General features: G+C 53.6%; 1 protein-coding gene across 2 annotated transcripts; it reads left to right on the top strand.

Moving 5' to 3' along the window:
- The first annotated feature begins 65 nt into the window (after positions 1-65).
- On the top strand, positions 66-19,232 carry BPIFB6 (BPI fold containing family B member 6). Of its 2 annotated transcripts, XM_042930132.1 has the most exons (16): positions 66-315; positions 6,663-6,770; positions 8,087-8,186; positions 9,229-9,333; positions 9,804-9,953; positions 10,112-10,175; positions 10,618-10,678; positions 11,472-11,563; positions 12,355-12,531; positions 13,580-13,633; positions 14,260-14,433; positions 15,195-15,262; positions 16,722-16,767; positions 17,893-17,956; positions 18,387-18,463; positions 19,075-19,232. In XM_042930132.1, exons 2-16 carry the CDS (start codon positions 6,671-6,673, stop codon positions 19,111-19,113), a joined length of 1,371 nt encoding a protein of 456 aa, XP_042786066.1. In that variant the 5' UTR covers positions 66-315; positions 6,663-6,670; the 3' UTR covers positions 19,114-19,232. The 2 variants fall into 2 exon arrangements, with proteins under 2 accessions (XP_042786066.1, XP_042786065.1); XM_042930131.1 differs by lacking the exon at positions 66-315 and having other exon boundaries at positions 6,610-6,770.
- The last annotated feature ends 5,543 nt before the right edge of the window (positions 19,233-24,775 follow it).

The raw sequence follows: 24,775 nt of genomic DNA, 5'->3' as shown, positions 1-24,775 counted from the left end.
CTCTACAGTGTCAAGTCCCATCTTGCTCCTAGCACCTCAGAAGAGCCTCATGAGTCAGGCAGGCAGGCTGTGGGGTTTCATTTGCCAGATGCAGGGACTGAGGCCCAGCAAGGAGAGGAGCATGGCAAGTGGCAGAGTGGGATGGTGGCAGACTTCTAGGACAGGGCCCTTCCAGGACTCCAGGAATAAGATGTCCAGTGCCCTCTTCCATCACCAGCACCCCATCTGGGGTGTCCTTGGGTCACAAGCCTCAGGTGACAGGGAGTGCACTGCCTTCTTGGGCGGCGTCTCTGTCTTTGGCTTACTGGGACACAGGTAAGGGTCTGTTGGAAGGAAGGGACTTGCCTCCTCCTGGGTCTGTGGTCTCAAGTGTGTCTAAGTCCTTTCCCTTTGAAAGCTCTTCAGACTCAGCGGCTCACGCACGACAAGATGGCCTAGGGAAGACCAAGGGACGCGAACCCTGGCAAGCCAAAGCCATGTGATTTTCTTCCCTTGATAAGCTAAGCTCTTCGCCAGACAGTGTTCCTTCCTGCCTAGATATACGGGATTCACATTCTGTTTATTTCTCTGCGGGAAAAGGCCTGAATTCCCACCAAGACCTTTGGTACAGTGTGACACTAACAGGTCACCCTCTAAGGGTTACAGGTTCATCCCGACTCGGTGTGACAGGCTGAGGGGCTTGGAGCGACCCCAGGGTCTGGGTGGTAGGGAGGGGCACGGGCAGCGCTGAGAAAAGGGAAGGCCCGACCCTAACATCCAACCTCACGATTGTGCTTAGGACAGCATGCCTGTTATTTCATTTGCTTGCTTAGTGAATTCATTCATTAATCCTACTTTTATCTGGACTTAAAATAGGTTCAGTCCAGGGCTAGGTGATCTGGAATATGAGAAAGGCAAAAATTTTAAGAATACAGACCCAACCAGGAGAGAAAGTTAATAGCTTAGAAAAGGATTGTAAGCTCGGTATATAGGGTCCATCTATTAAGTGGCCAGTCCAGTGATCCAACCTTCCTTCCTTCCTTCCATCCATCCATCCATCCATCCATCTGTCCATCCACATATCTACCCATTTATCCAATCAGCTTCCTCACCCAGATAGGCCTTTGTTTGTACCCATGATGTGCCTGGTTCTATAATAGATGCTCCTTTGAGAGGAAGGGATGAGCACTGGGGAGGTGGCGGCTGCATGCAGACATGTGTGGGTGCTTACAGAGGGAGTCCAGGCCCTGGCACGGGCAAGAGGCTTTCAGATCAGATGCACCAGAGGGGTGGGGTGGGGGGTGAGGTAAGCGCTCTGGTTTGTTTGGAAAGGGCTGCAGAGAGCGTGTCCCAGGCTGAGGCTGCAGGGTGGCAGAGGGGGTCACATTCTGGGCCAGTTGGACGGTCTCGCAGCCACACGACTAAGTAAGTGCAGGAAGCCCCTTCCTCTTGCACGCCCCTCCCATGCCCGCAGCTGAGGGCACACTCACTCTAAAGGGGAAACGCTGAAACAAATCTGAGTGTGGGAGGGTGCATGCAGAGCAGTGGGACAGTCACTGCTGACACGTGGGGCAGAGAAGGCGAGCCTGCGCCCTCTCAGGTCTGGTCTGGCTCCTTCACGGGTCGCGTCCCCCCCACCTCCCACACACACCTTGCACACACTTTCTCTCTGAGCCGTTGCTCTTTCTCCCCCTGGGACACCTGAATCTGAACCAGTTTACCCCTGTCCGCCAGCTCAAATGCAGTCTCCCCTGGCCACACCCAAACCCCTCCACCCTGGTGACTCTGACGTGCTTCAATTTCAGACCACTGTCGTTGGGGCCTGTGGCTTCCCTCACAGAGCCTAGCATGGCAGGTGCATATAAATGTGTGGTTAGTGAGCTGCTGACCGTTGCATATGCTTGGTCCGGGCTTGCCCCAACCCCCAGCCCCAAGAAGCCGCGTGGAGACCAAGCCCCGTAGGTAAATGGGGGAGCCACCTTTGTTGTGTCCCCAAAGCATCTCCAGAGAGGGGAAAGATGGCACCGAACTTCAGAACCAGCCCAGTCTTCTGTGTCAGAGACGTAGGGGGAGGAGGGGGGCTGGGAGGATTCCCTGGAGGAAGAAGGCTGAATTTGGAGCAGTGGTGGGCGGGTGTTATAGGGAACCAGGCAGGGCGATCCTGGGGTGTGTGGAAGGGAGGTCAGACGGGCAGGCGGGAGCCTTCTTGGGTGTGCCTTGGAAGGTCTTGGCCTGGGATCTGGAGTCCCTTGGATCCAGATTTAACTCCTGGTTGTGCCATCACTTGCTGTATGACCTTGAGCCTCAGTTTTTCCATTTGTAAAATGGAGAAAATTGCCAAAGTGCTCGTCTCATAGGGTGGTCCTAAGGTTTAAATGCTCTAGTGCAGATCAAACACTTAGCAGGATGCCTGGCGCAGGTCACGGGCGCAGTAAACGGCCCTCTTATTGCTTTTATTATTGGCTGAATGAAAGCTGGGTCAGAGCAGCTTTGAGAGGTCCAGCCACAAGCTTGCTGGGCCAGTATTCCCCGCGGGAACCTGAAGCCACATGGCGACCCAGGGCCCCAGGAAAAACTCTCTGCTTCCTTACAATAATTTCATTTTTAGGGAGCTTGCTTCCTACCTGGCCATTGGAAGTCAGTTAGGACCAGTTTACTTTGAACTTGGGGGGACAGGGGATGACATGAAGGTCCTTTTCCCTCTCAGAAAGCGTCTTGTTATTCTTCTCACAATTATAGAGAGGATAAAACAGCAGCCAAGGCCACACTGTGGGGACAGTGGCTGGGGCTGGGGCCCAGATCGCTGACACTAGGCAGGGGGCTTCTCCAGCCTTCCCGCTCTCCCCAGAGTACCTGGGATGGCCCTAGGGGGAGGCAAGGAAAGCCAGGTGATCTGAGGTACACCAGGGCGGATTTGCACTGCAGGGGGAGGGCAGGTGAGGCTTGTCTGTCCCTCTGTCTGTTGGGGGTGGATCAGCAGGGATAAAATGATGCTATCTGTAGACTGACTCCTCCAGCTCAGGGCTCGGATCAGGGTGAAGCCTGGCTGGGCCAGACCAGGCCCTTCTCTCCTCCTGTCCCAACCTGGCTTCAGTCCTGCTGACCTCAGGCAGGCCCTTGCCCCCTCTGGCCTCAGTGGCCTCATGTGCACATTGGGCACAGCAGCATCCTCCAACGTTCAGACCTATGGGCTCCCTGTGGGTAGATGAGGAAAACCTCAGGCCTCCAGCACCCCCCTGCGACTCTCCCTCACTCTCGAGGTGCCCCCAGCCAGGCCCCCCGAGGGCCTCATGGTAAGCACACCAGAGGCTGGACACCCAAGGCCTGGGTTCCGGCCCCAGCTCTGTGGCCAGCCTGCGTGTGGCCCTGGGATCACTCTGCCTTCATTGTCCTCTAGGTTTGGAGCTCAAGAGAAGCTCATTTGGTATTTGCCAGCTCCTGGCATTTCCTCCAGGAGGGTCCCTCTGATGATAACCCACAGGGCCATTAGCTCCCGGTGCCCTGTATGAGTCTCAGATGCTCCAGGCAATGCTGACCAGGCCTTTGCATCGCCGGCACCTGCCTGAGACACCTGTCCACTGCCTTGAAGAGCTGGCTTTGCTCACCCTTCAGGCATCAGCTCCAACACCCTCTGCTCCAGGAATCTTTGGCTCTAATGTCAAGCCCTTTCTTCCCTTCCTATCCCATCCCCCTGGTTCAGTGGCTTCCACCACCCTTACCTCCCCAGGAATAGACCTGGCTCTATGATTATTGATTTGTCACATGCCCGTCTCCCACTGTAGGCTCCATGAGGAGCCCCAACACCCTGTTCACTGCAGCACCCCTAGTAGGCCTGGCACACAGCAGGTTCTCAATCAATGTGGAAGAAACAGATGAGTGCCCACTATGTGTCCAGCCTGGTGGGAGGCGCTGAGTCCAGGGGAGGGGGCAGCGTGAGCCCTGTGGCCTGCTAAGGCAACCGCATCCCCTCCCCAGTGCCCACCCTCATGCAGCCACCCAGGCTCCCCAGCCACTCTCCTCCTCTGTGCTATTTACATTGGAACGGACTGAAGCATCACGTGAACATCAGGGCTCTGTTCTTTGGACCTCTAGATAATTATCTGGGCCTTATTAAGCCCTTAATTATCCAAACAGCTAATCAGGCTCCCGAATATAAGGACTTTCTCACTCCTGGGTCAGGAGGCAGAGGTCGGTCATCTGCAGGATATCCTTGGGCTCAGCAAGGTAAGGACAGGCCCCACCTGTGGAACTCTCCCCAGAGAATGTCTTTTACAGTTGAGAACACTGGGGCCCAGAGACGGGAAGGGACTTGCCTGAGATCACACAGCAAGGGCTTGGATCTATGTCCTGACGGCTACCCAGTGCTCCCCACCTAACAGGAAGCCACTGGACATTGAAATCTTCAGATGCTGCAGGACTTAGGCAAGATCAAGGAGACAGAAGACCTGAGGGGCCTCCCTGGGCTCCATCTGAAGCTGAGGGAAGACCATGGAGGTCCTTCTTTGCAGGAGCTCACAGCTGAGCTGGGACAACAGCGGCAGGGAGCAGGCAGCTAGACATTTGTCAGGCAAAGAGAGGGAGGAAGGGACTTCAGGTAGAGGAAAATGTGTGAGCAAAGGATGGGGTGGGGGCAGCAGGGAACACTCATCTTGGGTGGGATGGATTAAGAATACAATCAAGTTCAAGCTGTGATCTTTGAAACTGAGGGTGGTTGGGGACGGAGGGGAGGCTTCCCGGCGGAGGAGGCAAAGACTGAAATTAAGACTTGATGGACAGGCGGGCTGTGGATGGGTGGGGGGAGGGCATTCTAAGAGGATGGAACAGCTCCGGCAAAAGTCAAGCAAAGTCAGAAACAAAACCCTGGCATTGACCGTGTGTCCTAGAAATACCTGCGTGACGTTGTTACCCCAAGGGCAAAAAATCCTGCCCGAGTAGCCTTACTGCCTGGCAATAGGTCTGGCCTGGGAATGTGGAGACTGAGGTGGTGCTTTCTTGGGGCTCAGTCTCCCCAGCTGGGAGCCGGGGCTGGGGCTGGAGGAGACCTTCACCAAGCCCCTACCAGCTCTGACACACTGACACCAAACTTCACAGTTCCCTTGGGGATGATTTTCAAAGACACTTGGCACTGGGCATGCATGTACCCGGCACATGCCCGTGGCACACGAATGTGTGTGTCCATAGAGGTCAAGGAAACACCAAGAGTGATTATATTCAAGCCCAGATAGAGCTTTACAAATTGAATGGGATGAGAGAGAAGTAGATCACACTTTCATTTAGCAAATATTGTGATCATAGGCCTGAATGGTCTCCCTGGGGCGGTCGTTGTTGTTGTTGTTGTTGTTGTTTTACCGTTTATTTATTTTGAGAGAGAGAGAGAGAGAGAGCATGCACGAGAGAGTGGGGGAGGGGCAGGGAGAGAGGAAGAGAGAAAATCCCAAGCAGGCTCCACACTGTCAGTGCAGTGGGGCTCGAACTCATGAACTCTGAGATCAGGACCTGAGTGGAGGTCAAGAGTTGGATGCCCAACCGACGGAGCCGCCCAGGTGCCCCTCCCTGGCTTTTTAAAAGCTGCCTGCTTCTCATCCTTCAGATCTCAGCCTGAATATCTCCTCAGAGTCCTTCCCTGAGCACCCCACCCCATGCCCCGTGCGCACACACATACACAACTCATGCATTTTATCCCATTCTATCGCTTCTCTTTAAGATTCAGGAGGAGCAGGACTCTCTCTGCCACGTGTACCTTGTAGCCCGGCCTGCCTGGCACAGAGTAGGCACTCAATAAATGTGAGGCAAATGAATGAACGCAGGTATGGGCTCGGAGTGGGGAGGCGGCCCCGGTAGGCGCCCCTCTCTCTGGATCCGCGCAGCCCTCAGTGGCCGAGCCTGCTGTTAGCAGGAGTCCAACTAGAGCTCCCGTCTCTGGGTGACACGGGCCAGGCCCTGCGGTCCCTTCTGGATTCTTTTCAGCCACAGCTCAAACCTGAAATAAACACTTGGCCTCTGCTTGGGAGCATTTCAGGTCTCTGTAGATGAGAGGGAGGGGTTTCTGGGGGCCCAGGGTTGGGGGTGAGGCTTTTCTGGGCACCTTGAAGGGCCTGGAGTAGGAGGTCTACTCACTGCCTGTGGGACTGTGGGTGTGTGCCTCAGTTTCTCTTTTGGTGTGGTAATGTCTCATCTCAAGGGGTCTTAAGGGGCTGTAAGTTGAGATTTCTGGAGGTGAGACTGAGCTGGAGGGAGTGGGGGTGCCATTGGCTGTAGTGTCAGGGTCGGGGGAGCAGAGGGCCCCGTTCCCATGCTGCCTTGGGAGTTCCCAGTCCCCTCTGCGGCCCCAGCATTGCCTGGCACTGAGCTGCACTTGGACTCATGCAAAACTGCAGCTGAACCTCCCATCACCCCCTTTACGTGGGCTGGTCAGAACACGCATCACGCCGACCGATGGGGAAACTGAGGCTTAGAGGGGGAAGTGACCTTCCTGGGGTGACGCAGAGGCCCCGTGTTCAATCAGGACACTCTTTGACCCCTCTGGAAGTCAGTAATAAGGTTTGCTGAACTGGAGTTCAGAGGCCCCTGGACCCCCAAGACCATCCAGGGGGCCTGTTGTCTTCTGGAGCACAGGAGGTCCCCGGAGGAACCAGGGTCTAGGGGACCAGGGTCTAGGAACCAATTCAGGCCCCACGGCACAGGTGGAGCCATGCTGCGGATCCTGTTTCTGGCACTCTGTGGCCTGCTGACCCACACACGAGCTGACCCCGGGGCGCTGCTGCGGCTGGGCCTGGACATCATGAACCGCGGTAAGCTGGCGGGCCTGGGGCCGGGGGTGAGGGGCAGGTAGCGATCACTCATGTTTGCATGGCCGTGAACACCCTATGAGCCTCAAAACAAAGTGAGCAGCAATGATATTACTCTGCCATCTTACAGAGGAGGAAACTGAGGCCCAGAGAAAATGGGGTGATTTGGCCCAGGTCCCTCTGCAAGTTGGAGGCAGAACAGGAAATCCTGCTTCCCCGGAGCCTCTCCTGGCCCCGACTGCAGGGCTGGTGGCCTAAGAGGGCTGTGGGGAAGACAGACGTGAGCCAAATCCCAGCTCAGCTACCGATTTGCTGTGTGACCTCAGGCAAAGTGTTACTGCTCCGCGTTACTGTTTGCTCATCTGTAAATATAAAATGTAAAGAAATGTAAAATAGGGTGACCGGTCCTTACTTGGGCAGATGAAATGAAATGTGAGATTAAAACCTCCTGGAGGGGCTTTAGTGAAACTTACTTCCCACCTCCCAGCTCCATGACTTTGAGGGAAATGAAGTCGCACGGAGGTGCAAAGAGGTGGTGACAGCTCTCCCGTCTCCGTGTTTGTCCCCTCTCTGGGAATCAGCCTATGACCATTGTGCAGGTGTTTGTTTCTGGCATCGTGGCATTCAGGGTTGGGGCCTCCTGGCCTGGGGAACCAGCAGAATCTGCATCTTTAACAAGCTGTCAGAGTTCCCTAGTCCCCCGGCTTTGAGAGTGGCTGGGCCACAGGATAAAGTCACCAGTCTGGCTTGGGGTTTAGGGCCCCCTCTTGATACACCCCCCCGCAAACTGTTCTAGTCTCTGTCATGCCCCTCCCCACCCTCCAGCCATGTTGGGTTTCTCACCCTTGCCTCACCCTGCCACCTTCTTCCCTGCTTCTCCACCTTTGCATTTTGTATGCCCACTGCCTGCAGTGGCCTCCTTTACCTCTTTGCTTCCTGGTGAAAATTCCTATCTTTCCTGCTCCTATCAGGACCAACTGAGATGGCACCGCCTCCTGGAAGCCTTCCCCACCTCTTCTCTTCTGGCCCAAACCCCTCCTGTGGTTCCTCCAGCTGCCCCAGTGTATTATGGCTCTTGTCACTTGTTACTGTCGTTGCTGGCAACTGTCTCCCCTGTGAGGCTGGAGGAGGACAAGGGTCAGCATGATTCCTCTCTGGGTCTCTGGATCACCCAGCCCAGGGTGGGGCACAGTGACTCTGGGCACAGAGTGGTGTCACTTGTGAGTGGCCCGTGCCTGGGATGCCTGAGACGTTGGCCCAGGGCAGGAAAGTAGCGGGGAGACCAGCTAAGTGTCTCTCTGGATACCCCCCTTTTCCAGAGGTACAGAGTGCCATGGATGAGAGCCATATCCTGGAGCAGATGGCAGCTGAGGCGGGCAAGAAGCGGCCGGGAATGAAACCCATCAAGGGCATCACCAAGTGAGCAGGGGAAGGGCTTTGGGGGTGGCAGAAGGAGGGTGGTGGGGAATGCTGTGCCCAGGACCTGAGAAGGCAGGAGGGAGAGGTGAGGCAGGGCCTGGGGCCTCTGCCCTGCTTTGCCGGTGGCTTGCTGTGTGACCGTGGGTAGGTCACTGCTCCTACCTGGGCCTCAGTCATCCACTGGAGACAATTCCTGCCTCTTGTGAGCATTGGGAGGAGGAAGTAAGGTTGAGAAGTCAAATCCCAGCTCCCTGCATGCAGTCGGGACTCACTGAATGCACGTGAAATTGAAGGAAAATTTCTCAAATGACAGAGCCAGAAAGGTATCAACCACCATCTAATGATGAGGCAAATTGGTTCCATTGCAAGTGCTCGGTGGGATCCATTGGTAGGGGCTGCCTGGAATGAGGTGCTGGGGAGGGTGGGCTCTGTGGCACAGACTGTGATCAATTAGCAATGTCTGCCAAGAGCTCAGGAATGGAGGGATGGAGGGGAGGATTAGACGGGCCACGTCTTTGTTATCCTGGATCTCGACTGGTGGTTTTCAGCCAGGGGCGTTTTGCCTCCAAGGGACATTCGGCAATGTCTGGAAACATTTTTGGTTATCGCGACTTGCTGGAGAGGGTAGGCGGAGGTGCATATGGTGCCTCCAGGGGTGGAAGCCAGGGATGCAACTAACCATCCTGCAAGGCACAGGTCAGCCCCCCACAGCAAAGAATTATTCTGCCCACATGTCAACGGTGCCACTGTTGAAAAGCCCTGATCCAGGCAAACCTCCCCATTTTGCCAGTGGGGAAACTGAGGCCCACCAAGGGGAAGGGTGCAGCCCCAGATCACCCGGCCAAGTCGTACACAAGTACTTCTGTGTACAAACTGGTTCGTGTTCAGCCCTTGCGTTTCTCAATGGCCAGGCAGGCTTCTCCCTATGACATGAGATGGGGGATTAACGCAAGACTTCCCCAGCCAGGGGGTGGAGGAGTGAGTTAAGAGCCTGGCTCTCACCTGCCTGGTTTCATTGCTGTGGATGTCTGTCACCTCCCAGTCTGAAGGTGAAGGATGTGCAGCTGCCTGTCATCACACTGAGCTTCCTACCTGGGGTGGGCATCTTCCAGTGTGTGTCCACCGGCATGACCATCACTGGCAAGAGGTGAGTACAGCAGAGGAGGGCGGGAGGGAAGGGAGATGGCCTCGTCTTACTCTTACATGTACATGTATTGCATACCTACTGGGAGCCACCTGGGCACTGTGGTCTGAGATAGTGCATGTTGGGTTCCTGCATTTGTTGGGAACCAGACTTGAGCACAGACGATCACAGACTCAGTGACTAGCTTAGGACAGAGGAAGCACCGGCAGCGTGAGGGGAATCAGAAAAGGCTTTGGGGGAGATAATGATAGCTGAGTAGGGTTTTGAAGGATGTGTAGGAGGTTACCAAAGCAAGAGGGAACAGGAGAGACCCATTTTGTGACCTTGGGCAAGTCCATCTTCTTTTCTATCCTGTGGGGGTGGTGCCTCACCCTTTCCTCCTCCCAGAGCTGCTGAGACAGGGCAAAGAGGAGACAGGGAGAGTGGCCACAGTGGCAAAGATGCCCATGATGCCTGCTTGCCCTCTCCTCCAGCTTCATAGGTGGGAACATGGAGATCATCGTGGTTCTGAACATCACAGCCACCAACCGGCTTCTGCAGGATGAGAAAACGGGTCTCCCCACGTTCAAGAGTGAGGGCTGTGAGGTCGTCCTGGTCAGCGTGAAGACCAACCTGCCTAGCAAGTGAGGGGCTCTGTGGCTGGGGAGGAAGTAGGGGTCCACGCTACCACCCCTGCCCAGCTTCCCACTTCCCGAGCCACTGCACTTCCCCAGTTGTGTCCCTGAATGTCCTGTGCCTAATTTCCTTCCATCTGTGCCCTGTCCCCATCCTCTGCATCCAGCATGCTGCCTAAGGTTGTCAACAAGTTCCTGGACAGCACCCTACACAAAGTGCTTCCTAGCCTGGTGAGTACCAGGGCAAGTGTCAACCCACATCCATAGACGTGCTCAGACCATGGCGAGTGCGTTTTCCCTTGGCTGTGACCCTGACTGACTGACGGTAGCTGAGGAGGATTCTGAGGCTGTTGGTGTCTCTAGTGATGTCTGCCATGAGCACAGAAGGAGAAAATGGCAGACTACACACCACAGCCTGCCCCCCCCGCCCCGCCTCCATTACTCATTCCTCTCATTGGGGAATGAGTCTACTGATTTTCAGGCTGTGGTCAGGAGCTCTGGATTCTAGTCCAGGTTCTGCCATTGATTTTCCATGTGATGTGTAGACTCGGTTTCCCCTTCAGCCCTTGTCCCTGCAGGGCTCTTGGGTCTCCCCATGGAGTACCATTCAGCTGTGAGAAGTGAGGCCTTCCATGCAGGGGCCCCCTCAGCCCAGTACCTTCTCTGCTTCCAGATGTGTCCAGCCATCGACGCGGTCCTGGTGTATGTGAACAGGAAGTGGGCCAACCTGAATGGTGGGTAGCCCTAGCCATGCCTTGCTCACACATGGGGACATCAGGATGGCTGGACTTTGAGACCCCCGTTCTCCATTCAAGCACCTGCTCCAAGCCCAGGCTTGGGACTGAGGAGGTCTAAGGTCATGGTGTCCCTCCATCTGCCTACTGTCCAGATGGGAGGCCTGAGGCCCTGAGGGACTCTGGGCTTTTGGTCTCCGCCTTCCATCCAGTGTTCTATCCCTCACCCCCTAGACTCCAAGAACAGCAGCCATCGTAGGCTCATCCACAAAGCCTACACCCTGAATAGTAATCCTATAGTGGTGACCTCTCTTTCCTTTGTCGAGGGGATTTACTGCCTCTGTTTTCTCAGGACTCATAGGGTTCCCTAGTCAGGTGAGAGGAGAGCCCAATGGCTGGGCCTGAAGAAAACTGGCTCGTGTGCTCAGTAGTGTGGCCTGGAACAAATCATTTCATTCCTCTGAGCCTCAGTTTTCTCGTCTGTAAAACAGAGCCAATAATCTTAATCACGCCAGTCTATTGTGGGAACTGAGCCACAACACCCCTCGGGAACTCTCAAGCTCTGTGCCTGCAGAGAGGTGTGTGGGAGGAGGATTTCCAGGCCAGCCACCATGGCCTCCCTCCTACAGATGGAATTACTAAGACCCCGAGAGGCTCAAGTAACTTGCCTTGGGTCACACAGAGGGCAAGGATTTCTGGCACCCAAGCCAGCTCAGGTGGCAGCTGACTGGTGCCAGCCTCTATGGCTTGCCCGCAGTTGGTGCCTCTCTGAGTAGAACCTCCTTTTGCACAGCTCCCATGCCCGTGGGCCAGATGGGCATCGTCAAATATGTCCTGACATCCATGCCAACCACCACAGCCAACTATCTCCAAGTAGCCTTCAGTGTAAGTGCCAGGGGGCCACCAGGGGACAGGGCTCTCACCAGCCTGCCTCTGCCAGGGGAGGTGGCTGGACTGGGTTGTGGAGGGTGCGAGGGCTCCTTGGGCCCTGGCAGACCAGGCCTGCCATGAAAGTGTTCCCCAAAACTGAAAGCTTCTCCCTCTTTCTGCTCTCAACATGAACCCTTAGTCCTGAGCTGACTTCCAGGACTGCTGACCCCACACATGCACCTTCTCCGAGGCTGTCTGCTTCTCCCAATGAGTGGCCCACCCCGTTGTACAGATGGGAACACTGGGGCCCAGGGAGGAGGCAGGACTTGGTTAGGGTCTCACTGTGAGCTGGTGGCAGAGTTGGGTCCTCACTCAGGTCTCCAGATCTCCAGGTGACTAGGTGAGATGCCTCTTCCAGGAATGGGAAGAAAAACCCCACAATGTCATCTCCCTGTGAAGTTTCCCTCCGGTGTGGTTCTTCCAGGCCCCACGTTGTTTGCTATTTACCTCTTCTGAGAATACACAGAAAGCAGGTCTGTAGCAATGAGTGCTCCAACTGGTCAGTCAGACTAAATGAAGTTACTTAAGCAATCCCATCAGCAACCACCATCGATTAGTGACTGGTTCCCTTATCTTCACAGGTCCCAGTTTGCCCATCTGTACACTGGGAGGGTAGCCTGCTCTTGGCTCTCCCATCTAGGGACTTGCCAACTTGGAGGCTGATTTAGTTTTGAGGACAGGGCCTTGCCTGCAGCCATAGTTCTTCATGGCCAAGGCTAAGCATGTCTCTCCCCGCTGTCCCACAGCCTGTGGTGCAGCAGCAAGAGGGCAACACCATCCAGCTTGCTGATGCCGGGGAGGCCCTCGAGTTCCCTGAGGGGTATGCTGAAGGCTCTTCACAGCTGCTGCTCTCGGCCACCTTCCTCACCACAGAGCTTGCCCTTCTGCAGAAGTCCTTTAATGTGAATGTCCAGGATATGAAGGTGAGCTGCCCTGTAATGACAGTCCTTGCCTGGTGTGTCTATTCTGAGAATTATCCTGGGGCCATGGGCAACACCAAGACTGGGAGATGCCAGGACTGATCTGGGTTTCTATCATCAGTTTGCCCCCAAACCTACCATCTCTCTGTCCATGTAACCACCATCTACTCATCTACCCATCCAACTGTTGACACAGCCAGGTATATATCCATCAACCTACAACTCTCATATACTGGCCATCCATCCACCTTCTTTTTATCCAGTCATCAGCTACTCATTCATTCATCTCGCTATCATATATTCATGCTGTAGACTCTAGCCTTCCAGCTAGTATCCATCCACCCTTTATGCCATCCATACCTAGAATAGGGTCTGGTACTACTGAATAAGTGAGTCCACGTATCTGACTTTGGTCACCCAAACACCCATCTATCCACCCAACTCTCCATTATTCATCCTCCTACTCATCTATCCATTCATCCGTCATCACTGATCGAGACATTCATCCCCCCATCCATGTAACCACCATCCATCCATGTACTTTCTCATTCATCCTCCCACCAATCAATCCATTCATCATCCATTCTCCCACCTGTTTATCAGACCATTCCACATCTTCATATCCACTCTCCTCCCATACGTCATTCCTTTCATCCTTCCATCCACCCCCCACCTGCCCATCTATTATTCATTCTCCTACATAAGTGTTCATCTATCCATCCATGCATCCATTCAGCACTCATTTGTTTATCCATTTCCCATTCATCTATCCATCCACAAAGCTGTCCACCCACCCCCTCTCATACATCACATCCATCCATCTGTCTGCCACTTTTTCATCCAACATTTTCTCAGCATCTGACATTACGCTAAGAGCCATGGGCATTGGGATGTATAAGCCACAGTCTGGGCTAGCCAGGGTCTCCTTACCTACTTAATCACAGAGTAATAAGGTTATGATGAAGGGAACCTCAGAGGGCATACGTTATAGAGTCTGTTAGGAAGGGTGGGGGAGGGCTTTAGTAGTCCTAACCTTGATTTTGCTTTGTAGATTGGTAAGCTGCCCCCACAAACCACTAAGACACTGGCTGGCTTCATCCCTAAAGTGAGTGCCCTGACCTGCCATGACCACCATGCCTACTTGGCCTTGTTTTCCAGTTGAAGGGACAAGGGATTTGAGAGGCATCTTTTCTTTTTTTTCTTAAAAAAATTTTTTTTGTTTAATGTTTATTTTTGAGAGAGACAGAGTGCAAGTCGGGGGGGGAGGGGGAGGCAGAGAGAGAGGGAGATACAGAAGCTGAAGCAGACTCCAGGCTCTGAGCTGTCAGCACAGAACCCAATGCAGGGCTTGAACTCGTGAACTGTGAGATCATGACCTGAGCTGAAGTCAGACACTTAACTGACTGAACTGCCCAGGCACCCTTGGGAGGCAGCTTTTCAAGGCCACGTTTCCCTTGGCTGATGTGAAATCATCCCAACGTCTCCATAAAGTGCTCTTTGGGTCCAGCATAGAAGCAGCTCAGGTTTTGTGAGATTTACTTTCTATGTCCAATAAGAAATAGCCAGACTGTCTGTTTTGTTTATTTCCTGATAGACACATTCCAGCCCTTGCATACCATGTTTCCTGTGTCCAAGGTACAAATCGCCTTATTTCAGGAGGGACTCCTGGTTTCAACTGAAGCCACCAGTTTGAGGTGGCATTCCCTGAGGAGAATTTCCTGCTTTCTGTAGGTAGCTAAGGCCTATCCCAAGCCGAAGCCCTTGGTGACCCAGATCAGGATAAACAAGCCCCCCAAGGTCACCATGAAGACAGGCAAGAGCCTGCTGCACCTCCATGGCACCCTGGAGATGTTTGCTGCTCGGAGGCGAGGGAAGGCTCCTGTATCCCTCTTTCTCCTGGAAACTGTGAGTAAAATCTGTTCCCCATTTAGGCCCAGCCTTGTGGCTATTCAAGACTGGAGTGTAGGATCTTAGTTAATAGCCAAGTAATGGATTGAAGAATCCTTAATTACTGTCATTTATGTGATCCTAACCTCCTGGGAACTGTCACCTGGCGTCTGATCCTTGGCTCTGCCACTAAACCTTTGAATGGCTAGAAAGATCAACAAACTGAGGTCAAGAGTTCAGTCCTTCCTTTCTCTCTCCTTCCTCTCTCCTTTTGTTCTCCCCCCTTCCTCCCCCCCCCACGCCCTTCATTAGCATCTACAAAGGCAGAGAAGGGCTCACCCAGGGGATTATGGGATCCTCAGAAGAACCCAAATCTAGTTGAGGAAATCACAGAGGACTTCCCAGAGGAGGTGATGCCTGAGCTGTGTTTTGAAGGTTGAGCAGGAGCTGGCCAGGGAAAGGGTTGATGCTGGGGAGGCTGGTGATGGAGGGCACTACAGGTAGAGATCACAGGATGTTCAAAGGCTGAAGCAATAATGCGGTGTGCACAAGGACCTACAAATGTGCTAGGTATTCTGAGAGTCTTGCCCTGGGGCAGCTACAGAGAAGATAAGGAGCCTGGGCTTGGGGCAAGGGGAGACTACTGGATTCAGTTCCTGCAGATAAGATGGGCAGAGAGGAAGACCTCTGCTTTGTTAAGGCAATGGTACTGGGAAGGTGGGGCCCCTGGTTTTACCACTGCCTTCTCCCTGATTTTGTCCCCACCCGCCACCCACCAGCACTTCAACCTGAAAATCCAGTACTCAGTTCGTGAGGACCGGCTGCTGATGCTCACCTCTCTGGACAGGTAGGAGTCTGCTGCCTGTGCCGGCGTCCCTGTATTCCCGCGTGGGCATTACCACCAGTGCTTGGTTTTCTGCTCCATAGTCTCCCACTGGTCCATCCAGCATGGCCCACACTGCCAGGCTGCTCTGGTCACTACCCCTGTCCTAAAATCCTCACTAGCTTGTTACCTGCATGATCTTGTCTCAAACCTTAGCCTGGCCCTCAAGTCCTTTCTCAAATTCTCCCACCAGTGCTCCCACTAGGCTCTTGCACAGCACGTCTGATCGTGGGTCCATGTCCCCTTTTCCCTTAATAGGCTTTTCCCTGTGCCACTTCAAATGCCCCCTCCTCCTGGAAGCCTGTCCTACTAGCAACAGCTAACATTTATATGGGAGCAGTGGCTACATATATTATACTCACTATCCTACTTCAACATCCTAGTTTTCCATCCAGTTACTCATTAATTTTTATATTTGTCTTAATCTTTGATCTGAATTGTATTCGTCCAGGATTCTTTCAGTGCAGGAGACAATTTCAACTTAACTGGCTTAAGCCCAAAAGGGAATCTTTGGGCTCACGTGATTGGAGACTCTAGTGGTAGATCTTAATTTCAGGCATGGCTAGATCTTAGGTGCCCAAAGTCCTCAGGATCTCCCTCCTCCCTTGGCCTTTGTTGTCCACTTTGTTGGCTAAATTCTCAGGCAGCCTCCCCCCCCCCCCCCCCCCCCCCCCCCCCCCCCCCCCCCCCCCCCCCCCCCCCCCCCCCCCCCCCCCCCGGTGGTGGCAAAGAGGCCAACAACAAAAGAGGCCTGTTGTCCAATAGTTCTAACTAAATTACCAAGGCTGCTTCTCATTGGTTTAGCGTGGACCACATGGCCAATCCTAAACTAATCACTGACACCAGAGATGGAATGCTCTGATGGGCCGGGTCTGGGTCATGTGCTCACGCTGCGACTCTGCAGGCCTTGGAATGAGAGTGGAAAATGGAGGGTCTGCTACTGGAATAAAGAATAGAATTTGGGAAGATAAAGCTCCCAGACGACCATCACGTGGCCTGTTCTGGTGCCATCATATATTAGTGCTTATTGGAGGCTGTGCAGGGAAGGAGGTCACGTGAAGGGTCCTAATCTTGTGCCCTGCAAGGATCTGGAGCTGACTGGTTGGGCAGCAAACCTCTGCATACCTGGCCTTGGGCAGGAGCAATAAATGTGACTGGGGGTCCCAGAGGGAAGAGTCAGGACCGATGAGATGAGGAAGTGATTTGAGCTGTGGCAAATAATATGGGCTACGATGAAAGGTGATGAGTGCCCCGTCATAGGTAGTATCCAAGCAGAGGCTTATGAGCACCTGGTCTGAAGGCTGTACAGGGACTTCTGCCTCAGAGAGGGGTTGTGGGTATTTGTGATCCCCTTTATCCATGGCCAGGGGCAGTGGCTCTGACTGTGCTGCCTGCTCCTTGTCCCCCTCAACACCCCATGCAGATTACTGAGCCTATCACGGGAGTCCTCCTCGATTGGTGCCTTCAGTGTAAGTATCTCAAGTTCTTCTGCCTGACCTGGTGTGGGGGCAAGACTGTGCCTATTCTCCCTCGGCACTGCGGGGACGGGCCCTGAAATGGAGGCAGAGTGAATAGAGCGACCACTGTGGGGCTTGGGGCAGCTGACGTGCTGTGTGACCCTGGGAAAGTCACTTAGCCTCTCTGAGTCCATCTCCTTTTCTGGATAGATTCTGGACATCTCCCTGGATTGGTTTTGTTTTATTTTTTTTTTAACGTTTTATTTATTTTTGAGACAGAGAGAGATAGAGCATGAACGGGGGAGGGTCAGAGAGAGAGGGAGACACAGAATCTGAAACAGGCTCCAGGCTTTGAGCAGTCAGCACAGAGCCCGACGCGGGGCTCGAACTCACAGACCGTGAGATCATGACCTGAGCCGAAGTCGGACGCTCAACCGACTGAGCCACCCAGGCACCCCTCCCTGGACTGGTTTTAATAACACTGTCATGCATACCAGCAGCCTGAGGCTGGCTCGGTTGGCCCGGCTGTCATTTTTATTAGTCTTTGTAGCCTCAGGGCCCAAGGTGGAAGCTGAGCAGCTGGTCAACAATAATAACAACAGCACTTGTTGAGTCCTCACTCTGCTCTGGGCTGTACCCAAACTCGCCGAATCCCTGTGCATAGGTGCTATTACATTCCACTTTCACAGATGGGGAAACTGAGGTACAGAGTGGTGGCGAGTGAATGACTGATTGCAACTACTGAGTTTTCTGTAGGAGCAAAATGAAGTCCACAGGTCACCCACGGTGTCTTGAATTCCCCCTGCACTGTGACCCCAGGCCCATATGTCACTCAACAGGGACCAAGTGGAGGTATCAGCCTACAGTTCATCAGCCTACAGTTAAGCAGGGTCCAGCCCAGTTTTGACGCTAGGTGGACAAATTATCTGATGTCTCTAATATGCATTCCTGTGGTCCCCAGACCCAGTCGAAGTGAGGGCTGCGAAAATCTGAGCATCAGATTTTCCTACTTCAACATCCTACTTTTCCATCCAGTTACTCACACTGGATGAATTGAATTGAAGTGAAGTGAAGTGAAGTGAATTGAAGTGAAGTGAACGATGGATGTGAGTATTCCCTCTCCTCTCTCACCCCCAGGAGAAGGAGTTGACTGGCTTCATCACTGATTATCTCCAAGAGGCGTATGTCCCAGTCGTCAATGGTGAGGGCTCCTGTAGGCTTTGATTTTGCTGGTTGTTAAGAAGCACTGTAAGCAGGAAGGGATGCCACCTGGGTGCTCTCAAGGCCCTTTCAGTGACCCCAGATAAGGGAGGCTAAATGGGAGTGAATAGTCACTGCTGGGTCTTTGAGGCTGATGTAGTCTAATGTCACCTACCTGGGGACAAAGGCCCCTCCCACAACTTGGGACCCTTGGCCCTTCACCCTATGCCATGGGTCCGATCTTGACCCAGGCCTGGGGTGAAAATACACGGTGGTGAGGCTTATGCGCTCTGTGCCTGTGCGGCTGGCAGACGTCATCCATCACTCACCGTGCTGTTTCCCACTACTCTGTTCCAGACAGCCAAGGAGTGGCTTTAAGGAGTAGTCAGCTACAGAGCAGTCGCTGAAATGACTCTTACTGTGTTTCTCAGATGTGCTCCAAGTCGGGTTCCCACTTCCAGACTTGCTGGACATAGATTACAACCTGGCGGAGCTGGACATAGTAGAGGTGAGGAAAGGAGCTGAGAAAAGCCGTGTCAGTCAATACGTTTGGCCAATGAATCAGGAGCAAAAGCCTTCCTCTCTCAGCCTGGGGGGAGGAGGCTTGAGGAGGGCAGTGGCCATCAGTACGATCCTGCCACTCCCTTGAGCAAGACCCTGCCCCTCAGGACTTGGGCCCCCTTTGGCCAGGGGCTCCCCAGGAGGGAACCTGGATTCTGCTGCCTTCATTCTCCGTCACCTCGGGCAAATTACTTCACTTTTCTCTATCCCTCTGTCTTTCCGTTGATAATAGGGGTGTACCTACATCAGAGAGCTATTGAGATAGTTCACCTAAAGGCATACAGTAAGTGCTTAATAAATACCAGCTTTACGTTACATGCCAAGTATTGTGCTTGGGGCATTAAATGTACATTTTTCTTACTTGATCTCTCCACTCTGAGAGGGAGGGATGCTGTCCCCACCTGACCGTTGAGAAAACTGACACCCGGAGACACGAAGGGCCACAGGTGGGTCTAGTTTAGCCTCTGCTCCTGGCATCCATTTCCTGGCCATGAGCCCGACCAGTCCTATCCCCTGCCACGGCCACTCATCCCCACCTGGCCCTTTGCCTCCTGCCAGAATGCCCTGGTGCTGGTGCTCGACTTGAAGCTGGACTGACGGGGACAGGGTCTGCCCGCATGCCACTGACCGGCTGTGCCCTCTGGAGGAGCCCCTGATTGGAGCCGGTGGGCCTGGCCCCTTCCCACCAGTGGACACCTCCTTTGAAGAGGAGTAAGCGGGGCAGGCCGGGCTGGGCCTTGTCAATAAACAGGAGAAAGATCCTCACAAACATCTGATGGTTTGATCTCTTTATTTGTAATAAATTGACGTCTGCCTTTTCTTCCCCCTCTGTGGGTTTTGGGGTATCAGACCAGCTTGGAGTCCGAGGGATGCTGGCCACGGCCTTGGGGGGCAGGCATGGGGTGCCTCTTGAAAACCTGCTGAATGCCATGCTCTGGCTTTACTTGTACTATCTCATTTCATCCACACAATAACCCTATGAGAGAAGGGCAACCATTGCCATTCCCACTTTACAGACGAGGAAGTTGAGGCACAGGGCCAGCTCCCTTTACCAGGTCACACAGTTTAGCAAATAGCAAAACTCTTTGCAGCCCGTTTCATCTACTTGCCCCAAATCTTATCTTGAGGGTGGCTCTGACGACAGGGAGCCTGCAGAAGCCCAGTGTGTTCCCAGCTCTCCTGTGTCACCCCCTCCGATCCTCACAACAATTAAGGGAGATGAGGACTGTGCCTATTTCACAGATGAGGAGACTGAGGCTCAGAGAAGTAGAACTACTGGCCCAGTGCCACCTGGCAAGTCAAAGGCCAGGGCTCGAACTGGAATTTGGGCTCTTGAGCCCGTCTGTCTGGGTTCAAATCCTGGCTCTGCCTCCTCGCTGCTGTGTACCCTGGGCAAGTCACTTCCCTCTCTGTTTTCTCACCTGGAAAATGGGAATGATGACGGTACTAACTTCTGCAGCATTGTCGTGAGGATTAAATGAATCAAGCGATGAAAAGTTCTTGTGCACACAGTAAGTGCTCAATAAGCTCTCAGCACAGATGAGTTTTTGAGGCCGAAAGAGGTGTGAACAGGTGTGTCTGGTCAGGGTCGGGGAAGGGGTGCTAACTGTGCAAAACCAAGTGCCAGCTTGTGTGTTTTCAAGCCCCCGTCAGTGTGTGAAGAGCCCACGGGTGGGGGCAGTGTGAGCCGTGTGTGCAGACAGGAAGGTCCGTTTGTAGAGGTTTGCGTGTGAAAAGACCTCCGGTGTCCTGTCCACCCATGTCTGTGTGCCTGTGTGTTCCTGTGGACGCGGTCTGTGCCGGGGGCATTACCGCGTCTCACAGACAACACTCGTGGGGGGATTGGCTCCCAATATTTGTCATATCTGCCCCATCACCTCTCCCGAGACTGGCACTGATCTTAGTCTCCAGATCGACTCCCCTTAATAGCAAATGTGGGACACTTCAATTTACACAAGGCAATAGGCCAAGTATATTTCAACTAAAAATAAAGAAATAAAGGAGCACCTGTGTGGCTCAGTCGATTAAGTGTCCGACTCGATTTCCCCTCAGGTTGTGATTTCCCAGTTTGTGATATCGAGCCCCACGTCGGGCTCTGTGCTGACAGCACAGAGCTGCTTGGGATTCTCTCTCTCTCTCTCTCTCTCTCCCTCTCTCTCTCTGCCTCTCCCCCACTCGTGCTCCCTCTTAAAAATAAATAAATAAACATTTTTTAAAAAGATATTAAAAAAATAAAGAAAGAAAAAATAAAAGAAAATGTAGTTTATACATAATAAAGTGAACAATACATTTTAAAACAAGTGTCTTCTATGTGGACCCTCAAGATCAGTGTCTTTTGCTAGAAGGTAAAAAAAAAAAATCCGTAACTTTGAAAAAAAATGTACATGAGGGGAGATTGGTTGGTACTCCAGTTCTGGAAATTACTGGGGTGGTGGCCATGTGTCTGTATCTCTCGGTGTTGGTGCATGCGTCCGTTAGAATGTCTTTATCTCCCCTCTCGGGGATGAGTCTTTGTATGTGGGGGGTCTGGGTGGGTCTGTGACGGTGGGGGGTCCATGTCTGGGCACACATAGGTGTCTGTGGGTGGTATGGTGTGGCCAGAGTCTGGTCAGGAGGCCAGCACTCCCGGAGCCTGTGGGGCCTGGACAGGTCCATCCTGTCCCATCCTGGCCCCAACCCATGCCTGCCACAGAGGAGGGAGGAGGGAGAGGAGAGGAGAGGGAGGAGAGGGGGTCCTCCCTGGCCCAGGCCCAGACGCCAGGGCTGTGTCTCCTTGTCTCCTGCCGCAGGCCTAATCCCATCACCCACCGTTTCCCCAGCGCTGGGACAATGGCAGCATTGAGGCAGGCCTGGCAGATACAGAGGCCTGTGTGATCCAGGGGTGGCTGATACTCTTCCCTGGATATGCCAGAGACGCCCCTTCCACTCCCCCAGTCCCGCCCTTGAATGTGCATACGGTACGCTTGTGGCCACCGGAGCCTCGCTGCCACCTTCCCCAGGCCCATGCTCAGGTGGAGAAACCAAGGCACAGATCTGTGGGAGTCAGGAGGCCTGGGCTCTCACCTTGGTACGACCAGGGGCACGTTGTGCGTGCCAGCTCCTCTCTGGACCTCAGTCTTCCCATCTGGGAAATGAGAGAGGGGTCAGATGCTCTCACCTCCACTCTGATTTCAACATCATATGAGTGGTCAGTTACCCTGGGCAGACATGGGGGCCGGGCTGGCAAGGGGAGCCCTGTGCTGTGACCCCACCCCCTGGGAAGGTAACGATGGAGGTTCTCTACCCATGTGCATGGCTCACCTTCCAAGACTCTCCCAGCCCTAGATGAGGAAGTGGAAGCTCAGAGGGGTGAAGTGAGCAGCCCAAGGGCATACGTGTGTGTGAATGGGACGTGAACCCTGTCTGCCCGAGTGTGAGTCTCCTCCTTCCTCCGCACCCCACATTCAGTAGCAGGATGCATCATCCTCCTTTAAAGAAACGAAGTCCAGAGAAGGTGTGTGATTGGCTCAAGGTCACAGCGAGAGAAGGAAGCAGGTCTTTGATTCAGGTTGTTGTTGTTGTTCTTTAATGTTTATTTATTTTTGAGAGACAGAGAAAGAGAGAGCACAAGTAGGGGAGGGGCAGAGAGAGAGGGAGACACAGAATCGGAAGCAGGCTCCAGGCTCCGAGCTGTCAGCACAGAGCCCGACGTGAGGCTCGAACTCATAAACGGTGAGATCATGACCTGAGCTGAAACCAAGAGTCAGACGCTTAACTGACTGAATCACCCAGGCACCCCTAAAGTTGATTTTTAAAGAGTGATGTGATTGAGTAACCTGGCTCGGCGTCTGAAGTCATCAGGATGAACATTGTACAGGCAGGGGTTCTGAGATTATGGGGTGAATGAGGCAAATACTATCCCACCTTCCCATCTCACCAGGCAGCGGCTCAGGGCTCCATGCAGGAGACAGACCTACAAACACCCAGAAACAAGGCGACAGCCCTACGGGTCACAGACTCTGACAGAGGGAATCCCAGGGGGCTGTGGGATCACAGCCAGCTTGGGGGTCAGGAAGGCTTCCCGGAGGAGGGGATGCCTAAGCCAGTTCCCGGAGAAGAATGGCACACAAAAGCCTAAGACCCTACGTACATACAGTAGCCTGTAGGGCCCCATCGTGTCCTCGGCCATATGCTCCCCACTGCCCTTTGACCGCACAGGCCTCCCTGGTGTTCCTGGAACACAGTATCGCAGCCCTTTGTTCTTGCCCTTCTCTGTGCCTGGTGGGCTCTTCCCCAGACATCCTGGGCCCACTCCCTCTCGTCCTGCACGTCAAAAGTCATGCCTGCTCCGGTACGAGCCCTCCTCTGACCACCATATTGAAAATTGCATCCCACCCCTGCTGTATTTTTGTCATTAGCCTCTGACTTACTGTATCACGGGTTTATCTGTTTCCTCCAGGGCTGCACTGTCCGATAGGGTGGCAATATCCCTAAAAGACAATCGAGCACTTGAAATGTGGTGAGTCTAAATTCGGCGTGCTGTTGGTAGATTTTATAGATACACTATGAGAAAAAGATTATAAATCATCTCATCAATAATTTTATACTGATTAAATGTTAAATTATAATATTTTGGATATATTGGGTTAAATAAACTGTACTATTAAAATTAGTGGACTTTGGGGCGCCTGGGTGGCTCAGTCGGTTAAGCAGCTGACTTCGGCTCAGGTCACGATCTCGCGGTCCATGAGTTCAAGCCCCGCGACGCGCTCTGCGCTGACAGCTCAGAGCCTGGAGCCTGCTTCAGATTCTGTGTCTCCCTCTCTCTCTGACCCTCCCCCGTTCATGCTCTGTCTCTGCCTCAAAAATAAATAAACGTTAAAAAAATTAAAAAAACAATAAAATTAGTGGACTTGTATGTTTTTACTTTTTTAAAAAAAGTGAGGGTGCCCAGGTGGCTCAGTCGGTTGAGTGCCCAACTTCAGCTCAGGTCATGATCTTGAGGTTCGTGTGCTCGAGCCCCACATCAGGCTCGCTGCTGTCAGCGCAGAGCCCTCTTTGAATCCTCAGTCTCCCTCTCTCTCTGCCCCTCCCCCACCCCCAGCTCATACTCACTCTCTCAAAAATGAATAAATACTTATTTTTAAAAATGTGGCTACTAGAACATTTAAAATTGCCTTGTATTTCTATCGGTCATCTCCTTCAGGGGTGGGGATTTGTTTCTCCTGTTTATTGCTGTATCCCCAGCACCTAACAAGTAGTAGTTACTCCACAAATGCCTGCTGAAGAATGTATGAATGAATGGATGAGTGAATGGATGGATGGATGGATGGATGGATGGATGAATGACGGATGATGGATGAGTGGATGAATGAATGAATTTCTCTCCACCATCATTGGCACCAGCCTCAGGAATGGGGAAAAGTGCCTGTTCTGGAGCCCGGGGGACACGGGGCCTTGGGAGGTGGGGAGTGGGGGGGAGTTGGTGCCCCTCCCCCAAGTTGGTGCAGAGTTCCTCTCTTCAGGTCCCATGGCCATCTCCATGCCAGGCCTGGGGTAGGGGTGGCAGGGGTCTTCCTTTCTTCTCTTCCCTGGCCTTAGTTGGAGTAGGTGGGAGGCAGGGTAGATTCTGTGCCATCAGGGGGCCCTTGGAGAACCTTGGAGGGAGACTCCATAGGCGGGCAGAACGCCCCACCCTGCCCCCAGCTCTGGGAGGAGGTGGCTGCCTCCACAGCCCCAGACCTTCACTCCCGCCCCTGGGCACTAACCCCAGCCCCCGCCCGCTCCCCCTTCTCTCCCCCCAGAAGGAAGGCTTAGCCCAGGCCCTCAGGAAAAACCGCAATTTGCTTCTGACATGACACATTGACGGATTTCTGGCGGCTGTGCCCCTTTGTGTCCCCAGAGCTGATGTGGGCATATAAGGGCTGCCCCGGGGCCCAAGAGGGTGGAGGAGCCGGCAAGAGGCTGGGAGCCTCCACCCACCCCTCGTGGAGCTGCAGGTGTGGGTAAGGCAGCCTGCAGCAGCCCTAGCTTCATCCAGATCCCCAACCATTGACCCTGCGACCACCCGGCTATCCCATCTGAATAATGGGCACAGAACGAATTCACCATAGGAGGGCACTGGGGCTGCCTGGAGGGTGACGGGAGAAAAAGCCCATTTGCAGATGGGAAAACTGGGGCTCAGATGGGGGCAAAGGCAGGGATGTCCTATGGACAGGGCTCTAGGGGTGTGCATTTTTCTCTAAGCCATGGAAACCAACTGGTTTCCCACTGTGGGACT

Source organism: Panthera leo, chromosome A3 (genome assembly GCF_018350215.1).
Source record: "Panthera leo isolate Ple1 chromosome A3, P.leo_Ple1_pat1.1, whole genome shotgun sequence".
In the NCBI taxonomy this organism is placed as follows: Eukaryota; Metazoa; Chordata; class Mammalia; order Carnivora; family Felidae; genus Panthera; species Panthera leo.
Note: the sequence above shows the minus strand (reverse complement) of the source record. Positions and strands in the feature narration are given on the sequence as shown.

What these genes read in the sequence shown, in the direction of transcription:
- BPIFB6 (XM_042930132.1), top strand. Translation starts at nt 6,671, where the DNA reads ATGCTGCGGATCCTGTTTCTGGCACTCTGTGGCCTGCTGACCCACACA. An exon ending in CCTGGACATCATGAACCGCG is followed by an intron (nt 6,771 to 8,086) that starts GTAAGCTGGCGG and finishes CCCCTTTTCCAG; the next exon opens with AGGTACAGAGTGCCATGGAT. An exon ending in ATGCTCACCTCTCTGGACAG is followed by an intron (nt 15,263 to 16,721) that starts GTAGGAGTCTGC and finishes CACCCCATGCAG; the next exon opens with ATTACTGAGCCTATCACGGG.